We start from the raw sequence: 18,150 nt of genomic DNA on the forward strand, positions 1-18,150 counted from the left end.
GGTTCACACACACATCTCCAACTAACTGCCATGATCCGTCATTTCAGTAGCCCACAAATAAAAAATGCAAAATGATCGCCCGATAATAGAAAACGAGTCATCGGTGCCATCAACCTCCAACTCTTCTGTGGCTTCTAGTAGCCAATTTTCTGCGGACGTTTTTAGTAGTGGTAGTAATAGCAATAATACTTCAAATTCATCATCTCCAACAACAACACAAAATCGGAGAAGAAGAGTTGTATTTGTTGATGAAATGAAAGACGAAAATTGGAGCGATGATGATGGCGATCTTTTACTCAATGATTCATCGTATGATAGTCATGGAAGTAACCGCAGCAGTAGTGGAGGTGATGACTCGGATCATGAACATAAACATGTTCGCTTCAACGAGAAGGTCCGAGTGCGAGAAGAACGACCCATTGATAGTTATTCGGAACAAGAATTTATCGATGATCCATTATTGATGTCTGATAATACATTGCTGGACAAGGAGGCAAATACCAAGGGAAATCCGGTTGCAATACGGAAACTCTCGGTTCGAAAAATTAGCCTCGAGTCCATGGTGAAAGGAAATAGAGTTTACGTCTCAGAGAAATTATTTCATGAGTTGAGAAAGCAAGCATTCTATGAACGATATTCAGTGGAGTCCGTCACATTTTCTTCTAATCCTTCTCGACAAGAAATTATTTATTTATTACTCTCTTCACGAGGGAAAAGATATGTCTATCATTGTTTACCTGAACAATATGAAGCAGCGAATTCGAAAAAGAAAAAGTCTTTTATGAAGAAAAATATGAAAACAATTGCTTTGAATTTCTTTCAACGAGAATCTCTCGAAGTTGATGAATTTGATGAAGTAACAATAGAGTCTTCATATCTAGAGTGGGATGTAGAAGAGAGATTGTGCCCAGACTTTTACTCATTTACATTCGGAAACAGAACCAAAGTTGCAGTTTTGGAGAGCATTGTTTTTACTGTCAAGTATGAAGAGGATATCATTGGTCTACTAAAACTCAGAAATAACTCACTTAATTCAAAACTCGATGAGAATACACTTAAAGAACAATTTTCAAACTTTGTCAAGGTCAATTACATTGGACATATCTTTGGAAAAAACCAAACCATTGGATTGGATTATTCCTCCATGAACAAGCACTCTAAAAAGACTAAGAGCTGTGTTGAGTTTTTTGTGAGCAACTTGTATTTTGCACGCAACGAGATTGCCCATTTTGGTGTTATCACTTCTAATACTGCTGTAGACATTGTCATTTCACAACCAAATAAGAATTTCCTAGATCGTGAGGTTATTTTCAAGGAACAACCTACATTATTGATGAAAATTGCTCCCCTTTCACATACGAGTGATGCCAAGTTTGATTGTGCTTTTTGCAGCACGTCGCTGATAGAGACAAATCAACTAAGCCACACAGATACTCAAAATTTAGTTCTCTATGCAAGAATCTTTCCAAGTTCAGTACTGTACAGAGTGATACTACGAGATATGGACGAAGATAAGATACTCATAGGAAAATATCAAAGACAAACATGTGGTGTTGGGATTGGTCAAGAAATACCTGTTCGATTCTTCTTTATGGATCCATCAAAATGCCGAGAAAAAACCAATGATGAAATTAATTGTGAAATTAGAGACAAAAGTAACCCATACTATAGCCACCCTCACTACGATTTCAAAACATACACCATTTCCAAGGAGTTACCATTGTACAGCGAGAAGTGTTTTCGATCTCTTCAAACTATTACTTTTAAATTAGATGATTTAAGTGGCTCTGCAGTTTCTTTCAGTACATTACTTGGATATATTTATTATTTCTATCATTATCATTACTTTGAAATTGGGCATGATATTGTCTTTTCCCTAGGATACCTAAAACTAAAATTGAAGGTAATTTCCATCAACGGCCAAAGTGTACTAAGTAGTGCACGTGGAGGACACTATGGAGGATTCATTGGCAATGATACCTTGTGCTATTTTGAAAAGTCACGAGCTTTTGAATTTAAATCAATACCGTCCCATGATTTGATTGAACTTCAACAAAGTATCCATCTATTTGATGGCTCTCTCACCACAGATAGTGACGACGACAGCTTTTTTGTGAACAGTATGTGTCCTGAAAAACGACAGCCTCAATGCTTTGAAATTCAATACCATTCGAATCGACCTTCTACGATAGGCATTGTCTACCAATATAATACCAGAGAGAAGTTTGACATTGCTACAAGACTCAACAAATCCCTTCAATTTTCCAAGATTATTCGATTTACATGCTATGAAAACTCATCGCCGTTCCGACACATGGTCATTAATTTGGATCAAATGATCATTGAGCTCTTTGATACACATGCACGCCTGATTGAGGCTGTGGGACAGGAAATCATAGACACCTCATTTGATTTTGGAGAGAGTGAATTTTTCACAGTACCCGAATGGCGAAGTCACTTTTTCAACAATAGGCTTCAAAGAGCTACGTTTAGCGACATTGCTCTTCATTGTTCATGCAGTCTCTATATGGATAAGTTTATCATCATGCACGGAGGTTGTGAACAGAGTCAGAATATGGAGTTAAAGACAACAAAATCTATACTTATATATTCGTTGAAAGATAGAAGATTACTGAAAGTTGAACTCGAGGATCAAGAACCTTTCATCTATACACTTTCATTATGCCATCATGTTTCTCATATTTATGGAAAAGATACGTTGATATTGTATGGAGGATTGTCCTACGATCCTCAACAAAAAAAGTACAGCTCCATGAATAACTTATTTTCCCTTAATTTAAGAACACTAGAATGGAAATATATTGAAACGAGAAATGAGGGACCATCTGTCTATCACATGACATCGATTCAATCACAAGATTCACTATTTATTTGTGGTGGTGTTCACAGCAGTACCAAAGTCACTGAATATCCATTCATTTGGGAATTGAACTTGTATACTTTATTTTGGCGAAAATTAAGTATTGAAGAACCTTTCGAGGATTCCAACATTGGATGCTATTGCCGTTCTCTCCTTAAATTCTGTCCCAACACGTCACAACTTGTTTTTCTCCAAATTCGTAGAGAACCCAAAGACGAGCACTACGACAGCAATTACTACAAGTTATCAAAACTTCAAAAAGGTTCAAGACATTTAAGAATACGTAAAATAACTGTCATTTTGGACAAGTCTCCCCTCAAAGCCTATTCCAAGTGGAAAATAGTGTCCAGTTCGCTTCATGGGCCCTTAATTTCTTCTGAAAATTACACTTTCCAAGACTTGGTATTTTCTTTTGAGATGTGAGGCTGTTAGGTTTGTATTCAGTGGATGCTCAAGCCTCCTCAATTATCAAAAACGCATAAAAAATATCAAACATTGCCAAAACGTCTATTACCACTGCCATCTTGCTGTTTTAGAATAGTAATATCACATTACACAGATGTCTTCATCGGAACCATCCCTAATATTGGATTCCGAAATACCTGGAGGATATCGTGAAGTAGATTTTTCTTCGGGAACAAAGAAGCCATTGTCCTATTTGGATAGATTTGAAGCGAGAAGTATCGGAAGGGATCCCACTACCATTGGAAACGTTCGAGACGAAACCAGGGCCTGTGATGGTGAGTTTACTTAAGGATTTGTAGGAAAATAATATTGTATTTATTATTTAATAATAATTATTTAACAAAATTAATAACAATTCCGATGCATTGAATTTACATCAGACGACATCAACTTGGTTAGAGTGGAATCACAAGATGAAATGCAACTCTGTTTCACAGGATTTATAGTAACATGCAGTGACGCAAAACAGTACATACAAACAAAGGATGAATCGTTGTTAGAAAAGCCTGAAAATAGGATGTATTATTTATTTTGTGAAGACAGTATTCGGTGGGTGTTTGATTATTCAAAAGAGTCACGAGGAATATGGTTTGAAAACGCAAATGGTTGGTTCAAATTAATGAACCCAAGCAAGAAATACAAGCCTATATATGACCCTTTTCTTAAGGTAAGGAGTTTTTGCAATGGAGAGAATATTTATTGTTTTGAAGAAATGTGACCTTTGGTTGAATTTGCATGACATTATTGTGGAGAACATTGACTGTGGGTATTCTTCTATTATTTCTCTTTTGAAAGAGCGTAATGGCATTGAGGAATCGCAGGTGTTGGAACACGCAACTTTTATTTTAAATAACTGCCAGCAAGTGGAATTTGGGCATAGTCGATTGTCGAGTACAAAATTTGCAAAAGAATTCAGAGAAAAGTTGACAGCAGAAAAAGAAAAAGCAGAACGAGAAGAAAAAGAAAAATTAGAAAAAATTGAGAGAGAACGTCTAGAAAGAGAGGAAAGAGAAAAATTAGAAAAAATTCAGAGAGAAAAAAGAGAATTGGAACTAAAAGAACAACTGGAAAGAGAGAGTCAGGAGAGACTTCGACTCCTAGCACAAGAACAAACAACCCAGGGCATCAAGGTGAAAAAAGAATTACCAAAAATCAAACCTCTTAACACCAATTTGGCGAAACGCAAGCCTCAAATCAATCCCTTAGTAGTTCCCTATATTGAACGGTTATGTACTGCAGCAAGAGAAGAGGCAGATCAAGGAGAATTGTCAGATAGCGGTGACAGAGATCCCTTCTTTTCGCCTTGTACTGTGTGTAATGTTTGCAATACACATAGACCAGAACTCGTAACTTGCAAGGAATGTGGTAAACGTCAATTATGTTCAGTGTGCTTTTATAGACTACAACTGGACAAAGGTGTTAAACAAGATTTTCCTCAAGACAATGTCTCGCCATTTGAGATTTATGGAACCCAAGAACTGTTTGTATGTGCGGACTGCCCTTCTAAACTGGAAAAAAGGAAAAAACTGCAGCAAGCGGAAGAAAACGATTCTCAAGAAAGCGTTGAGCTAGATAGCGTACCAAATACGGATGACGAGGAAGAGGAAGAAAGTGACAGCTCACCGCCTACTAAGAAATCTAAAAAATCTACCAGCACTGCGAATGAGCGCACAAGCTCTTCAAAAAAGAGAGGCAGAGAAAGAAAAGAACCAGAAAAAAAAGAAGATTCCCAACACGATATTCCTAGCGACAAAGTAAGAACTACACGACGCAAAAAACTTTCAGAAGCAATGGCTATCCACGACATTGATGATCGAAAAAACAAAAAATTAGCGAGCGAAATAGAAAAAGCAATTCTCAAGAGACCAAACCCTGAGTTTTCGAATGGCGATCATGCTGCTGCGATTGTAAAGTTGCTCAAAAACAAGCATATTGTGTCACAATTATTGGATGGATCGCTTTCTGTGGCCAAGCTTGTTTCTTTGAGTCCGTCAGATTTGCAAGAAATGTCCAAGAAAAAAGTGAAGAAATAATTATCAACCTAAATGCAGTTGTGTATTGAATTCAATGATGACTCGAGAAGACATCACGCTTCTTATGTCAATTGGTTGTTGGGACGCTTTTAGATCTAGGAGTTGAATTAGAAAGAGCGCAGACCAATCACTAGTGAATGTATGAGGAGCGTAATGTACCATTTTCTGCTGCTTAGGAGCTGCAGCTTATTTCCTTTAGAAAACGTACAAACCTTGAACTTGGTTTGTGATGGGGCGGCAGTACGTGTTCAGCTTCTTCCAAAAATATTTAAGCATGAGCTCAAAGTTCAGACACAAACATACCAAACGACAAAAAAATATTTCACATTCTTCTTATCAGGGCGCTCAATTCAGCACGTATACAAAATGACAGGCACTGGTCATTCCACAATCAAAGCGGAACCCAACACTTTAGCAAACATTTTCGGTATGGTTGGGTGTGTCTGTTGTTTTTTATGTCCTTGCCTTGGCTGCCCATTCTTGACCGTTGCTCTGCTTCAAAAATCAACTGATTTTCAATTTGATGACAACAAGAGAGAATTAATTGTGCACAATTATGGTAGTTTACTCAATTCATGCTGTTCCTCTACAATGGAATACTCATACGATTCGATTGCGGATATTCAAGTTGAAGTTGATCCTACTTCGACTGTTAATGGTGAAAATGGATGTCACATTATTCTAGAGTCCAACGACGGCTCCGGAGCACATACACTCAATCGTGGATTTATTGCCATTTCCAAAGGTAACAGAATTGCTCAATCCATCAAGAACAAAATTGGTGAACAACAAGAACACTAAATTAAATTTTCAGCATCTTGTCACCAATATTTGTTGTGAATATCAATAATTCGAGCTCGAGTTTATTTCATATCAGAAAATAAGGTTCTATTTTGTGTTTCATGAACTTTTTAAAAAATGGTCATCTTGATGAGTGGTGCTACGGGCACAGTTGGTCGTGAGGTTATCCGAGCTCTCAACGATCAAGCTTCATTCTTGAAAGGAGAGAAAATTCAAGTGAGACTTTTAGTTCGGAACGAAGAAAAAGCTCGCTCCCTGCTGGATCAATTCGAAAATATACAATTCTCGTATGTGGTTGGAGATTTGAATGATCTAGAGAAGGTTCGGGTCGATGATCTATTTTCCAACGTTGAGAGATTATTCCTTCTCACTATTTCCTCTCCGTGGCAAGCCAAGATCGAGTCTGGGTTCGTTCATTTGGCAGTGAAATACTGTACAACTTTGAAACAAATCATACGAGTGTCTGCATTGGGAAGCTCCTACGATAGAGATATCAATTGTCTGATGAGATGGCACAATGACTCGGAGAGAGCCATTCAACATTTGGTGGACAACACAGAAGTGAAATTGGTCATTCTGAGGCCCAACTTGTTTTTACAGAATTTTATTTCTCAAGATTTGGCTGTGATCAAATCTCAAGGAGCCTTCTATCGACCTATGAGCGATCGTTCTGTTCCTTATCAAATCTCTCATGTCGATGTGAGGGATATTGGCGATTTAGCTGCTGTTGTGTTGATTGAGCCTGTAGAGAAACATGCCAATCAGACCTACAATATCACTGGACCTCAGTCACTCAATTACGATCAATTGGCACAAATCATGTCCAAAGCAATCGGTGCCGAGGTAAAGCATGTACCCATTCCAGAAGATGTCTTTGCCAATAATCTTCAACAAATGAACATGCCATCCTTTGTCATGTGGATGCTTGTGAAATTGTTTCAAATGTACAAAGTGAATGGAATTACAGCAAATGTGCATGGAGATTTCAAAATTGTTACAGGAAAGGAACCAAGATCTGCAGAGCAATTCTTTTCAGATTTTAAGAATGAATTCATTGTTTGAGCTGTGATTGCACCTCGTGTTAAGGCCACTTTTACAAAATTTTAATTCCAGAAAAAAATGAAACGAACCTTCGAAGAAAATTCCACGTCCTCTCTTGAATCGAGTCAAAAAAAGACCAAACACCACGCCAGTAATGGCTCATCATCATCGGCACCTACAACGGTGATTTCTTTTACTGATTTTTCATTAAGTGGAATGCTTGCTTCTTATCAACAATCATCCGATATTTCTCATAAACACCCAATGTTGCATTTGCTGTCGTTTCTTCCGGTTGAAGATTTGTTGTTAAATGTGGCATTGGTTTCAAAGAAACTATATAGAGCCTGTATGGATAGTGTTGAGGAATTAGTGTTGGATTGTGATGAAATGAATTTGAGTAGCGGAAATGGAGTATCGGAAGATGTAACTCAACTCATTGAAATTGTGAATAGATTTCCTAGAATGAAAACTCTCTCTCTGGACGGATTGGAGTGGTTTAATGATTTATGTTTGAGCAGTCTTTTAGAGTAAGTTTTCCAATTATTGTCAGCAACTTGTGTTTACCAATCATCAACCGTTCTTTGGCAATATTTTCATACACTCCGATAATCATATCTGTTATCATCATCACAAACCATCTTAACAATAATTTTTTAAAACCAATAGAAAGTTACCTCCCAATTTATATGACTTGCACATTCGGGAATGTGGACTTGACTCTCCCTCTCTAGTTGATAGAAAATTACTAAATTCTGGAACGTTTCAAAATCCAACAACACCATCACCATCATCCACCATTCTTCAAGAAAAATCTCCAATTCAACAGTTGAAATATCTTCGTTTCAGTTCATGTACATTTACGTCTATTGAAGTGAGAGCTCTCAAAGAATTACTTTCACTCGAGTTTTATGATTGTTCGCTGGGTGATGGCGGATTGAAACTTGCCAACGTTCCAAAACTCGAAAAATTAGTTTTATTTAAATGTGCCAATGTTTCCGATCTTGCATTGTTAAATACCTTGAAACCATTGTTGGTGGAAGAACTTGAAGACTTGAATAGAAGTTTTAATACTCAAGATGAAGAAATTGCCAACGGAGACAAACCTGCAAGGAATGATGATGACAGCATCTTTGATATTCATGTGAATTTCAGGAAAAGAAAATACGGGGCATTGAAAAAGCTCTTCCTTACTGAATGTGAACCTTTGCAGAATCCTGTCATTCAAAGCAACACTTTGGAGGAAATCAAAATTATTAATTGCAAGTTCATCTCCAAACCATTCATTTCATGCCCTCAGCTCACTAAACTTCAATTGAACTGGTGTGAAAATTTGAAAAACCTAAGTCTCGCTTGTGACAATCTTCGTTCGATTGATCTAACTGGAGCAGGTGTTACTTACAGTTCGAGCAGCCAATCCAACAGCCAAGGTAGTGCGACCAAGAAAGAAGAAAATACAGTGCTGCAAAATGTTGTTGGCTCTCTCAAACGATTTTATGGCGATCATATCACTATAACTCTTTAATAAGGCAAATGAATAAAGGCTGTCGGCACCCAGCGAAGCTCCAAATTGAAGAATTATCGAACTGGTTTGTCACTTTCGACATTTTGGGACACCAAACCACTAGTGATCCGGACGAATCATTGCTACGTTCTAGGTAATTGAAGGTATTCTGTCAGTGCACTTTCTGCCCTACTATTGTAATGAAATGTAGAGCCAACCCAGCTTCAGTTCACAAGGAGGACTTGAAACAGGATAAACTGGTTTGGCGAGTCCTTGTCACAAATCAGCACTACCCAAAATCCTTCAAATACGAACAGACCTGGAAGCTGCTCAAGTTTAGCAATTCAAAAAAATTGTTGTTAGCACAAAGACAAAATGAGTAACACTCGTCATCACATGCTAACTCTTGGCATGGCTGCTCTTTGTTTGAGCATCCTGATGCTATTGTCAGCTGTTTCAGCTCAATGTCCTCACCAACAAGCTGGTTTGGTCAATTTTGCAACACTCGCAGGAGCTAATGTTGCCAATTCAAACGTTGTTGTGAAACAACCTGTGAAAATCAGTTCTTCTCCCACTGTGCGTCTTCGTTCCATTACGGTTGCGTCAGGTAAGTTTTTTTCACCTAATTTTGATCATGTTATTAATAATAACACATATGTGCCTAAATGACAAACTCGAACTGCTCCCCCTACACAGGTGGTTCCTTAATTTTTGATAACGTGAATTTGAGTTTAAATGTTTCTTTCATTCGAGTCGAGTCCAATGCCAGTTTTGTGATGGGAAGCGCAACATGTCCACTTTCAAGCAAGATTGTTGTTACATTCTTTGGAGATCGTGTCAATTCTTCAGTAAATGATCTTGGTGCTGATCCATTTGATGGTGGTAAATTGGGATCCAAAGGTATTGCTTTCCTATCTGGTTCCAGAGTTCAAATATATGGACAAGGTAAGTGTTTGTTCTCTCTGATTGAGTTGTTGTACAAAATTCTTTTTGAAACAACGATTCGGATTTGTTTATCCAAACAGTGAACGGTACGAGTTGGACCGAAATTGTGAGTACTGCAAAGAATGGAACGAATACTTTACAATTGAGAGATTCTGTGAAATGGAGAGTTGGTGATTCCATTGTCATTGCTTCGACAGATTTTGGTGAGCTTTACAACTATCGAACAGTGACCAATGCATCATTGAATTGGGCACGTGGAGAACCTTTCCCAGATCAAAACGTAAGTTTATTCATCTTCTGAATCCGTTAAGGCGATGATGATTTCAACTATTTTCTCAATTCGCACCTTTAATAGGAAGAACGTGTCGTTACTCAAATTTTGAACGGTGGTAAAACCATTGTTTTAGATCGTCCTTTAAATTACACTCACTTTGCGAGTGCTGATGGAAAAGTAAGAGCTGAAGTTGGTTTGTTGACTCGTAGAATTGTCTTTCAAGGAGATGAGTCGAGCGAGAAGACACAATTTGGTGGTCACATGATTATTCGTTCTGTTCAATATTTTAAGGTTCAAGGTTTGGAAATTACTCGTTTCGGCCAACAAGGTTTAATGGGTCGTTATTCTCTCCATGTAAGTTTGTTGTCATTCCAACTTTTGATTTTTTCACACTTTACAATGAATCAAATACACATCGAACACACCCAGTTCCACTTACTTCAAAATCAAGCTGCCAGTGCTCCATTCGGTCGTGATTTCTTTGTCAAAGATTGCACTGTCCATCACAGTTATCAAAGATGTTATGCCGTTCACGACACCAATTACATTTTGCTTCAAAACAACGTTTGTTTTGATGCTTTTGGTCATACCTACTTTTTAGAAGACGGTTCTGAAATTGGAAACGAATTCATCAATAACTTGGGTATTCGTGCCAAACCAGTCGCTCGTGAAAACACAGATCGAGTATTGATTCCATCCGATGCTGATGTCAGTATCTTTTGGATTACCAATCCAAATAATACTTTTATTGGAAACCATGCAGTTGGAGGAAGATTTGGTTTTTGGTTTACCATGCCAACCTTCCCAACTGGTTTGAGTGCTAATCGTTATGCACCTGGAAGTATTAATCCAAGAACTGCTCCTCCCAAGCCGTTCGATTACAATGTGGCTCACAGTTCGAATGGAAATGGACTTCATATTGATGATATGGAGAAACCAGATGGAACTTCAGAACTAGCAGGTTATTATCCTCCAGCAGGATATGAGGCACTCTATACTCATTTCACAGCCTATAAGAATCGTGTTCATGGTGTTTGGTAAGTTCTTACAAGAAGGTGTTGAGAGTTTTTGCTTATTGTTTGATTTTTACACAATTCACACAATTCACACCATTTGGTTCATCAACATTCAAATGATAATTAACAGGGCAAGAGGAGCTTTGACCTTCAGAAATGTCTATCTCTCTGATAACAAGAATGGTTTCATCACTCCACCAGGTCCTAACAGTCTCTTTGATTCTACCATTATTGGTTTTTCTGATAATGTTGGATTGGCGTATCGTTCCAAAGTCGATCTCGGTGGAAGAAGTAGACATTTCCAATATGCTCCAAGTAGCAAGGATATTGTCTCTGGTTATATGACCTATGATAATGGTGGTCCAAATTATATTAGAAATGGTAAGTGTGATATGAATTTCATATGCATTGATTCATCACCGAATTGACACTTTAAATTTCACATACATTCAGTTACTTTTATCAACTTTATTCCTGATCAATATCACTACTCGGGTGCTCTTACTCAACTTCTTCAATATTTCAAACATCAAACAAGAAACAGATATACTGATCTTAAATTTGTGAATTCCAATCGATTCTACGTATTCAACTCTTCTCCCTATGATAACCACAGAGCCACAGCAATCATGGATATGGATGGCTCCATTACAAGTGTCTCTCCAGGTGCTTGGATTACTGGTAACGATACAACCATGTATTTTGACAAGTGTACTCCAAAATATGAATGGTCTGAATACGTGTGTCCATTCTTTGGTGAAAGTTATGCTCAGTTCAGAGTCATTAATCCAAATATTACCAATCTCAACACCACTGGTAGCAATGGTGTGGATCATCCAGAGATTAGGAATGCCAATCTCAAGGTCGATCGATTGATTTTGTGGGATTTGCTGCGTGATCGATTCACAAACATTAAGGGAGCTCTTTCACAAACCAATTATTATCAACAAGCAAATGTCATTTCTCGTGGATTCTATGCCATTCGTTGGCCCTATGATATTCCAACTCCAAATAATTTGACCTTCTTCTTGGACTCTTCTTATTCTGGTGATTGGATTCTCGTTGCTATTCAATATCCTAATAATACTCAATTTGCTATTACCATGAACGTTAATTCAGTGGTCACGAACATGACAAGAACGTCGTCATTGGCAAATGTCATCAATGATCCAAAGAATTTGTATTACTATGACGCTTCTACTGAACATCTCTATCTCAAGGTTCAAAATCATAATTCCAAGTCATCCTTTAAGGAACTTTACAACTTTGTGGATTATTATGGAGCTGGCGTCATTTCCGTCGTTGCCAAATGTCCAAAGAATAATTGTGCTCCTAAAAAGTTTGCAAATCCACTCAACGCCCGATCTACTTACAAGTCACAAATGAGAGAAGACACCTTTGTTGGAAGACTCGAAACATGTCAACAAGCAGCTGTGAAAAGTCTTGCTGCAGGTTCTAAAGCAGGTTCTGGAAATGTCTATGCCTTCTTGAATTACAATCAACGAACTTTGGATTTCACATTACAACACACTCTGAGTAGTATTGCTACTTCCATTGAAATTGGAACTGGAGCCCTTGGAACTGTTGCAACCATTTCACAACCAATGGCAAGAATTTCTGCATACTCTCAATCCAGATTCAGTTTGATGTTATCGTACGATGAATGGAATTCTCTCCTTAAAGGAGAAATGTTTGTCAAGGTTTCTACTTCTGAGAATCCAACTGGTCATTTGAGAGCTCAACTCTATTGTAACAATGCCACTGCTTCCTTCATCTGTCAATTGCCACCTGCCATTTCAGCTGTCAAACCATGTGACAGCTTGTCATTGAAGAACTCTTCTTCGTTGGTCAATATTTATCAAGATTTAACTTCTTTCAGTTCAGAATGGAGTCCCTACACTTACCAAAATCCATCGGATGACACTTTGACAGTTTTTAATGGCAATTACACTCCAGCAGCTTGTGGTACCTCCTCTGCATACATGAAAATCAAGAAAGGAAGTGTGTCATTCAACAAAATTGGCAAAAAACTCTACATTGACAGCACCTATTTCAAATATTTTGAATTCTTTGTCAAGTCCACCAACAACACTGGAACTCCAGATTTGAGAATTAATTTCGGTTATTACAACGCTACTTCCAATAAGGTGATTGATTTTTCAAGAATCACAGTTGGAGTCAATTACACTCAACACTTTAAGATTGATTCCACAAGATTTACCAGAGTTAGAATTCCAATTTCTGATATTCAATTCCCAGAAAAGGTTCAAAATATTCATCGTTTGAGCTTCTACTTGGGAGACACATCCAAGGCAAGAGAATTGATTATTGATAACATGAGATTCTTGGGAGAAGTGAATACGGAAGCCACAACCAGATACATCACGAGCAGTGATATTCAACGATGGGGAACCAAACCAACTTGTGGAAGCACAGTGAATCCTGATCCAGATCCTCTCGGAATTAGAAAATTGTAACTTTCACAGGTGAATGCTGAGAAGTATCAATAAATAGTAAGGCCTTAGTTTTGTTAACGTTTCATCTCGCTTTAGAAGCCGAAAAAGTTCAAGAAAGATTGATTCTGGATCCACTGATGTATTTTTATATTGTATTCAGGCTGCTAGGTACGTAGGGAGTCCATTAAGGAACATCCATGTTACCCAAACAAAACATCTAACATCATTTACATTTGGTAAAATTTTAAATAGATTCTATTGCCTCCTGTTATCTTTGGGACGAAGCTTTTTTGCGCTTGTTACGACGCCTTCCGCCTTTCTTTTGGGAAGAAGCTTCTTCTTCATAATGTCTTAATAAGACATTATCATCTTGACTGATCGAGTACTCACTTTGCTTTGGAGGTTGGTTTACATCATCCATTTCACTTTCAGCATATGTCTCACTGAATGAAGATTTTTGAATTTCTGATTTCTGAATAGGTTCTTGCAATTCGTCTACCGAAACTTGTGTTTTATCATAGTACTTGTTCACAGTTCCTAATTGGTTAACGGCAAATACCACATCCTTATAAAAACGGTTTTCAGTTCTCTCGAGACAGATGTTATGGACTTTGTGAAGATTTACATTCTCCAACTGTGAAGTCATTTCATTGAATAATTTCGTTGAATTTTTCAACAAGCCCACTTTCTTGTCCAATAATTCATTGCCATGCATGGTTGAAATGTCAGAGAATGCATTTTCCAAAGCAATTCGTTCTTCCATTTGAATCATAACCTTTCGCACTAACTGAGTGCTTTCTGTGCATTCACTGTCCACCTTCTTCAGCAATACATCTCTTCTCTGGTACAACTGGTCGATCAGTTGCTCAAACAAGGTATTAATTTTGTTTTTCAGATCCGTTCCTGTATTTTCAATGAGACCCAATTCCTTTTGCAACACTTGTTCAGAAATGGAATTTTGTTTCATCCATTCGTCACGTTGTTTCAAATGACGATCGAGTTGATCCTTCACAATCTTTCTTTCTTCTTGTACAATACATTCAATAAGAAAGACGTTATGCTTTACATGTTGGGAAACAGCACACAACGAGCAAACTAATTGTTCACAATCCCGACAAAAACAGTTGATCTCTGACTGATGTTGGTTACACTTCTTTAAGGTCAAAGAGGAACCAACCGAATCACCATCTTGAGAGTGAGTAGTGATTTGATGATTTTTGTTTTTTCTTACATGTATTTTGGAGTGAAAATCGCACAAATGACAAGAACAGGTCTGACAGGTGTGGTTAGCTTCCACTTCTACCTCTTCTTCTTGGCAATCTCGACAGCAACGAATGAACATGTTTTAATGTTTTTTTTTGAAAGTGACAAACGGAACTGAAGTGCGACAAGAGCATGTTTCTGTCTTCAATAAGAGAGAAAAGGACAAATTTGGTGAACAAAGCGTGCACTCATGTATGTTGTATTCTGATCTTTGGAAAGTTAAGCAACTGATTCGTTGCATTAGGTTACTGCCAATGACCGCTTCTCTAAAATAAAGGGCGCTGACGGTGGAATAACAATTATTAAGGTTTTAAGCACATTTGACATGTACCTTCGTTGTGAAGGAATGAACTTGAGCATGTCAAGCAGAATGTGATTGGCCTTCTCTTATTTCTGTATTTTTGACTCAGGTAGTTGATTAATTTTAGTACATATCATCATGCCTGACCTGACTACTGTATTGAGGTAATTTAATTAACCAGGATCGAAGGATTGGATCGGATTGCTCCAGCGTTTATTTTGAACTTTCAGTCAATCCAATCCCAAAATCCGATCTATTTAAATTTCCTCATTAGATGTTGGATTTGGTGTGCATACAATTTTGGTAATGACAGTCCACGACATTCTTTACAAAACCAAATGAGAGCCAACCGCAGAAATTCAAAATTCACACAAAAAAAATTCAAGTGTCTCATCATGTCTACACCATTCTCCTCTTCCAATCATCACGTAGGAAAAGGCTCTCTTTTCGCAAGGACCAGCCTTTTCTTCATCCTCCTCGTCATGATGACAACCATCGTAATGTCAACGACAAACCTTCCAATTGATCAATATGTGGACTTTGTCATTCGAACTCCAACTTCTTCCATGTTACAAAATTTCGAAATTCCTTCTTCTCCAGTCAACATGACGACAACAACAAACACTCGACAATCATGTTCATGTCCCAACTGTGGATGTAATGGAGAGAGTCCATGTCCGAAAACAATCTCTGCCAATCGTTGGACCGTTTTGGCATCCATTGAATGTAGTGGACAACAAACAGCTGGCATTGGATTGGTGAATATTCAAGCGGCAGATTCGAGTGGTTTTCAATACTTCCTCGTCGATTCTGCCAATAAGGATAAAGCACTCAATTCACAACCATTTTCATATTCCAAGTATAAGAGTAGTCCAAATCAGGATCAATATGCAAGTTGTGTCTCTGATGGAAAACCATCGTATCGACCCTTTCCAGATTCAGTCGGTGCTTACATGATGGTGAAAAGTAATAATTTGATTACCAATGCCTTGTTGAGATTCAATGTTCAATTGTCATGTGTCATTTCTCCAGCCAATGTGATGAGAGTGCAAACTTCCTCTACACGACAATTTTCAAGACATTATGTGGGATATCCTTCGACCTTTGCATTCAGTTTTTTAAACAAGTATCAAGATGTTGACACCTGGCAGGAAGGAGTCGTTTCCATGACAAGTGTCAATTCACTTCAAACCGGAAGTATTAGGGCCGGTGTTGGATCCATTCAATACACACCAACCAGTGTTGGTCCCATGCAAATGAAACTCAAATACACACCCAGTCCATCCGTTTACGGTTCTTGGCAAGATTTGGATTCAAGCATTCAAGTGTATCAAATGGCAACGAAAGGACGTATTAATCTACAATTGAAAACAGACCACCTCTCTCCATTGGAACCATTCACTGTTGGATATATCGTTTTTGACAATGATGGAGTCGTTACTGAGGTTTTGGACTGGTCGAAATTTAAGATTACTGCCAATTATGAAGAACACGGAGCAAAAGGAAATGCCATTTCATGTTCACCTCCAAATACTTTACATGGAGAAGGTGTTGTCTCGTGTAATTGTTCGGACGTTGTTGGTACCTTTTCAGTGGTCGCTTCTTTTGATGGAAAAGTTTTGGATTCTAAAGAGGTTACCATTCTTGAGGACGAGGTATTGATCTTTTGGTTGACTCCATCTCAATGGGCTGTGATTTTAGTGATTTGTATTGCTGGATGTATGTTGGTGCTCGGTGTTGCAGCAGGTATTGTTGCCGTTGTCCGTTTTATGAGAAATAGAGCAAAGAAAGATATGGTGAAATTGGAGGATCCAGTTGAGAAGGAAGAAGGTGATCATGTGGATGAACAACCATTTAGAAATGCTAATAATTGAGTTTGTTAAATAAATATTGATATATATGCAACCGTGGTTCTAAAGTCGCTCTTTAAGGCAAATTTGATAGATCTAACATGTGTTGTCATTATCATTGAATTAATTCAATGAAAATTCCTCAATAAATTTGAATGTCACATCATTAAAACAATTAATGTTCATGAATAAGCGTGCTTCGGCCTGTGTTGCGAACAGACACGGAGAAATGTAATGTCTTTCTGAAGGTCCTGCTAAAATTACTTTCATCACTTCAAGTACTTCGTCTTGGTTCAAAGTATTCACAATATGATATTCAAATTTCCCTTGATAATGTTTGTTAAAAATGTTGCAATATTCTGAAACGATTGAGTTGACAATGATGCGTGGCCAATTCCTCAATGTTCCAATATTCTTCAACTCTGTACGAATGTCATTTGCTGTTGGTCGTGTATAGGGCAGTTCGCTCCCAAAACATTGATTACACTTTTTCATAAACAAGTCAGGTTTTGTCAATAAAAGAACGGTTCGTAATTTTGCTACTAAATTAGCTCTTTGAAGAAATTGTGAATAAAATTCCAAACTTTCTCTCATACAGTCCAATCCTTCATCATAATAAAAATTTGTATTCAGAAATTCAGGAAGTGATGCCATAAATACTACCACAACATCATTGTTGAGACAAGGAGTAATCTGTCTTCGTTCATTTCTATCGACTCCAACATCCAAAATCTTAACATGTGAATTGTTGGGCATTATTGAATATTGATGTTCAATGATACCTGCACTTGGAGGTGAGATTATTTGAAAAGGATCAAATTCTTGTTTCAATGTCATGAGATGATAAAAGAGATCCACATTTTCAAATTCACCATATGGATCAATCAAATTGGTGTACAAATACTCTCTCATTAATCTGTTATTCTTATTCCAAAGCTCTACAAAATGATCGCTCGTAAATTTCTGCCTATCATGATCGAAGAGATGATCTTTCAAATCATGCCTACCTTCAAAAGCCGTGTTTTTACAAATCAACTGAATTTCATCATCCATTAATATTTGAAATAATCTTTGAATGATACGATCACAAGCATTATCGAGACGTGATTGAAAATCTTCACAAGAACAAAGTGGATCATTGCCATTCTCGACTCGGAACTTGTTTAATGAACGGCATAAAGTACTTTTTCCAATACCTCTTCGCCCAATCAATAATATTTTATTAGAATTTTGAAATTCTTCCGATTGATGAACATGCTTGGTTTTTCGTTGTCCCATTTTTTTTGTTGGTCAACCTTGGTTGCATTCCAGTTTGATCCAATG

The 18,150-nt window shown here is 37.6% G+C and overlaps 9 protein-coding genes across 9 annotated transcripts; 7 read left to right on the forward strand and 2 right to left on the reverse strand.

Annotated features, from left to right (window-relative positions):
* Window positions 1-64: 64 nt before the first annotated feature.
* On the forward strand, window positions 65-3,304 carry C9374_003192 (uncharacterized protein; the record flags this gene model as incomplete). Its single annotated transcript, XM_044692693.1, has 1 exon — window positions 65-3,304. The coding sequence occupies one exon, from the start codon at window positions 65-67 to the stop codon at window positions 3,302-3,304; it is 3,240 nt and encodes a 1,079-aa protein (XP_044550036.1).
* A 136-nt stretch (window positions 3,305-3,440) lies between these two features.
* On the forward strand, window positions 3,441-5,379 carry C9374_003193 (uncharacterized protein; the record flags this gene model as incomplete). The annotated part of the gene is made up of 3 exons (XM_044692694.1): window positions 3,441-3,621; window positions 3,727-4,013; window positions 4,057-5,379. The coding sequence occupies 3 exons, from the start codon at window positions 3,441-3,443 to the stop codon at window positions 5,377-5,379; spliced, it is 1,791 nt and encodes a 596-aa protein (XP_044550037.1).
* A 366-nt stretch (window positions 5,380-5,745) lies between these two features.
* On the forward strand, window positions 5,746-6,180 carry C9374_003194 (uncharacterized protein; the record flags this gene model as incomplete). The annotated part of the gene is made up of 1 exon (XM_044692695.1): window positions 5,746-6,180. The coding sequence occupies one exon, from the start codon at window positions 5,746-5,748 to the stop codon at window positions 6,178-6,180; it is 435 nt and encodes a 144-aa protein (XP_044550038.1).
* A 117-nt stretch (window positions 6,181-6,297) lies between these two features.
* Window positions 6,298-7,242, forward strand: C9374_003195 (uncharacterized protein; the record flags this gene model as incomplete). Its single annotated transcript, XM_044692696.1, has 1 exon — window positions 6,298-7,242. One exon carries the CDS (start codon window positions 6,298-6,300, stop codon window positions 7,240-7,242), a length of 945 nt encoding a protein of 314 aa, XP_044550039.1.
* Window positions 7,243-7,299: 57 nt separating this feature from the next.
* C9374_003196 (uncharacterized protein) lies at window positions 7,300-8,743 on the forward strand (the record flags this gene model as incomplete). The annotated part of the gene is made up of 2 exons (XM_044692697.1): window positions 7,300-7,748; window positions 7,888-8,743. 2 exons carry the CDS (start codon window positions 7,300-7,302, stop codon window positions 8,741-8,743), a joined length of 1,305 nt encoding a protein of 434 aa, XP_044550040.1.
* A 354-nt stretch (window positions 8,744-9,097) lies between these two features.
* Window positions 9,098-13,434, forward strand: C9374_003197 (uncharacterized protein; the record flags this gene model as incomplete). The annotated part of the gene is made up of 7 exons (XM_044692698.1): window positions 9,098-9,329; window positions 9,419-9,667; window positions 9,748-9,947; window positions 10,023-10,295; window positions 10,371-10,978; window positions 11,088-11,338; window positions 11,411-13,434. The coding sequence occupies 7 exons, from the start codon at window positions 9,098-9,100 to the stop codon at window positions 13,432-13,434; spliced, it is 3,837 nt and encodes a 1,278-aa protein (XP_044550041.1).
* A 247-nt stretch (window positions 13,435-13,681) lies between these two features.
* C9374_003198 (uncharacterized protein) lies at window positions 13,682-14,755 on the reverse strand (the record flags this gene model as incomplete). The annotated part of the gene is made up of 1 exon (XM_044692699.1): window positions 13,682-14,755. One exon carries the CDS (start codon window positions 14,753-14,755, stop codon window positions 13,682-13,684), a length of 1,074 nt encoding a protein of 357 aa, XP_044550042.1.
* Window positions 14,756-15,477: 722 nt separating this feature from the next.
* C9374_003199 (uncharacterized protein) lies at window positions 15,478-16,851 on the forward strand (the record flags this gene model as incomplete). The annotated part of the gene is made up of 1 exon (XM_044692700.1): window positions 15,478-16,851. One exon carries the CDS (start codon window positions 15,478-15,480, stop codon window positions 16,849-16,851), a length of 1,374 nt encoding a protein of 457 aa, XP_044550043.1.
* Window positions 16,852-16,950: 99 nt separating this feature from the next.
* C9374_003200 (uncharacterized protein) lies at window positions 16,951-18,105 on the reverse strand (the record flags this gene model as incomplete). The annotated part of the gene is made up of 1 exon (XM_044692703.1): window positions 16,951-18,105. The coding sequence occupies one exon, from the start codon at window positions 18,103-18,105 to the stop codon at window positions 16,951-16,953; it is 1,155 nt and encodes a 384-aa protein (XP_044550044.1).
* Window positions 18,106-18,150: the final 45 nt, after the last annotated feature.

The sequence above is a fragment of the Naegleria lovaniensis genome (genome assembly GCF_003324165.1).
Source record: "Naegleria lovaniensis strain ATCC 30569 chromosome Unknown tig018, whole genome shotgun sequence".
Classification (NCBI taxonomy): Eukaryota; Heterolobosea; class Eutetramitea; order Acrasida; family Naegleriidae; genus Naegleria; species Naegleria lovaniensis.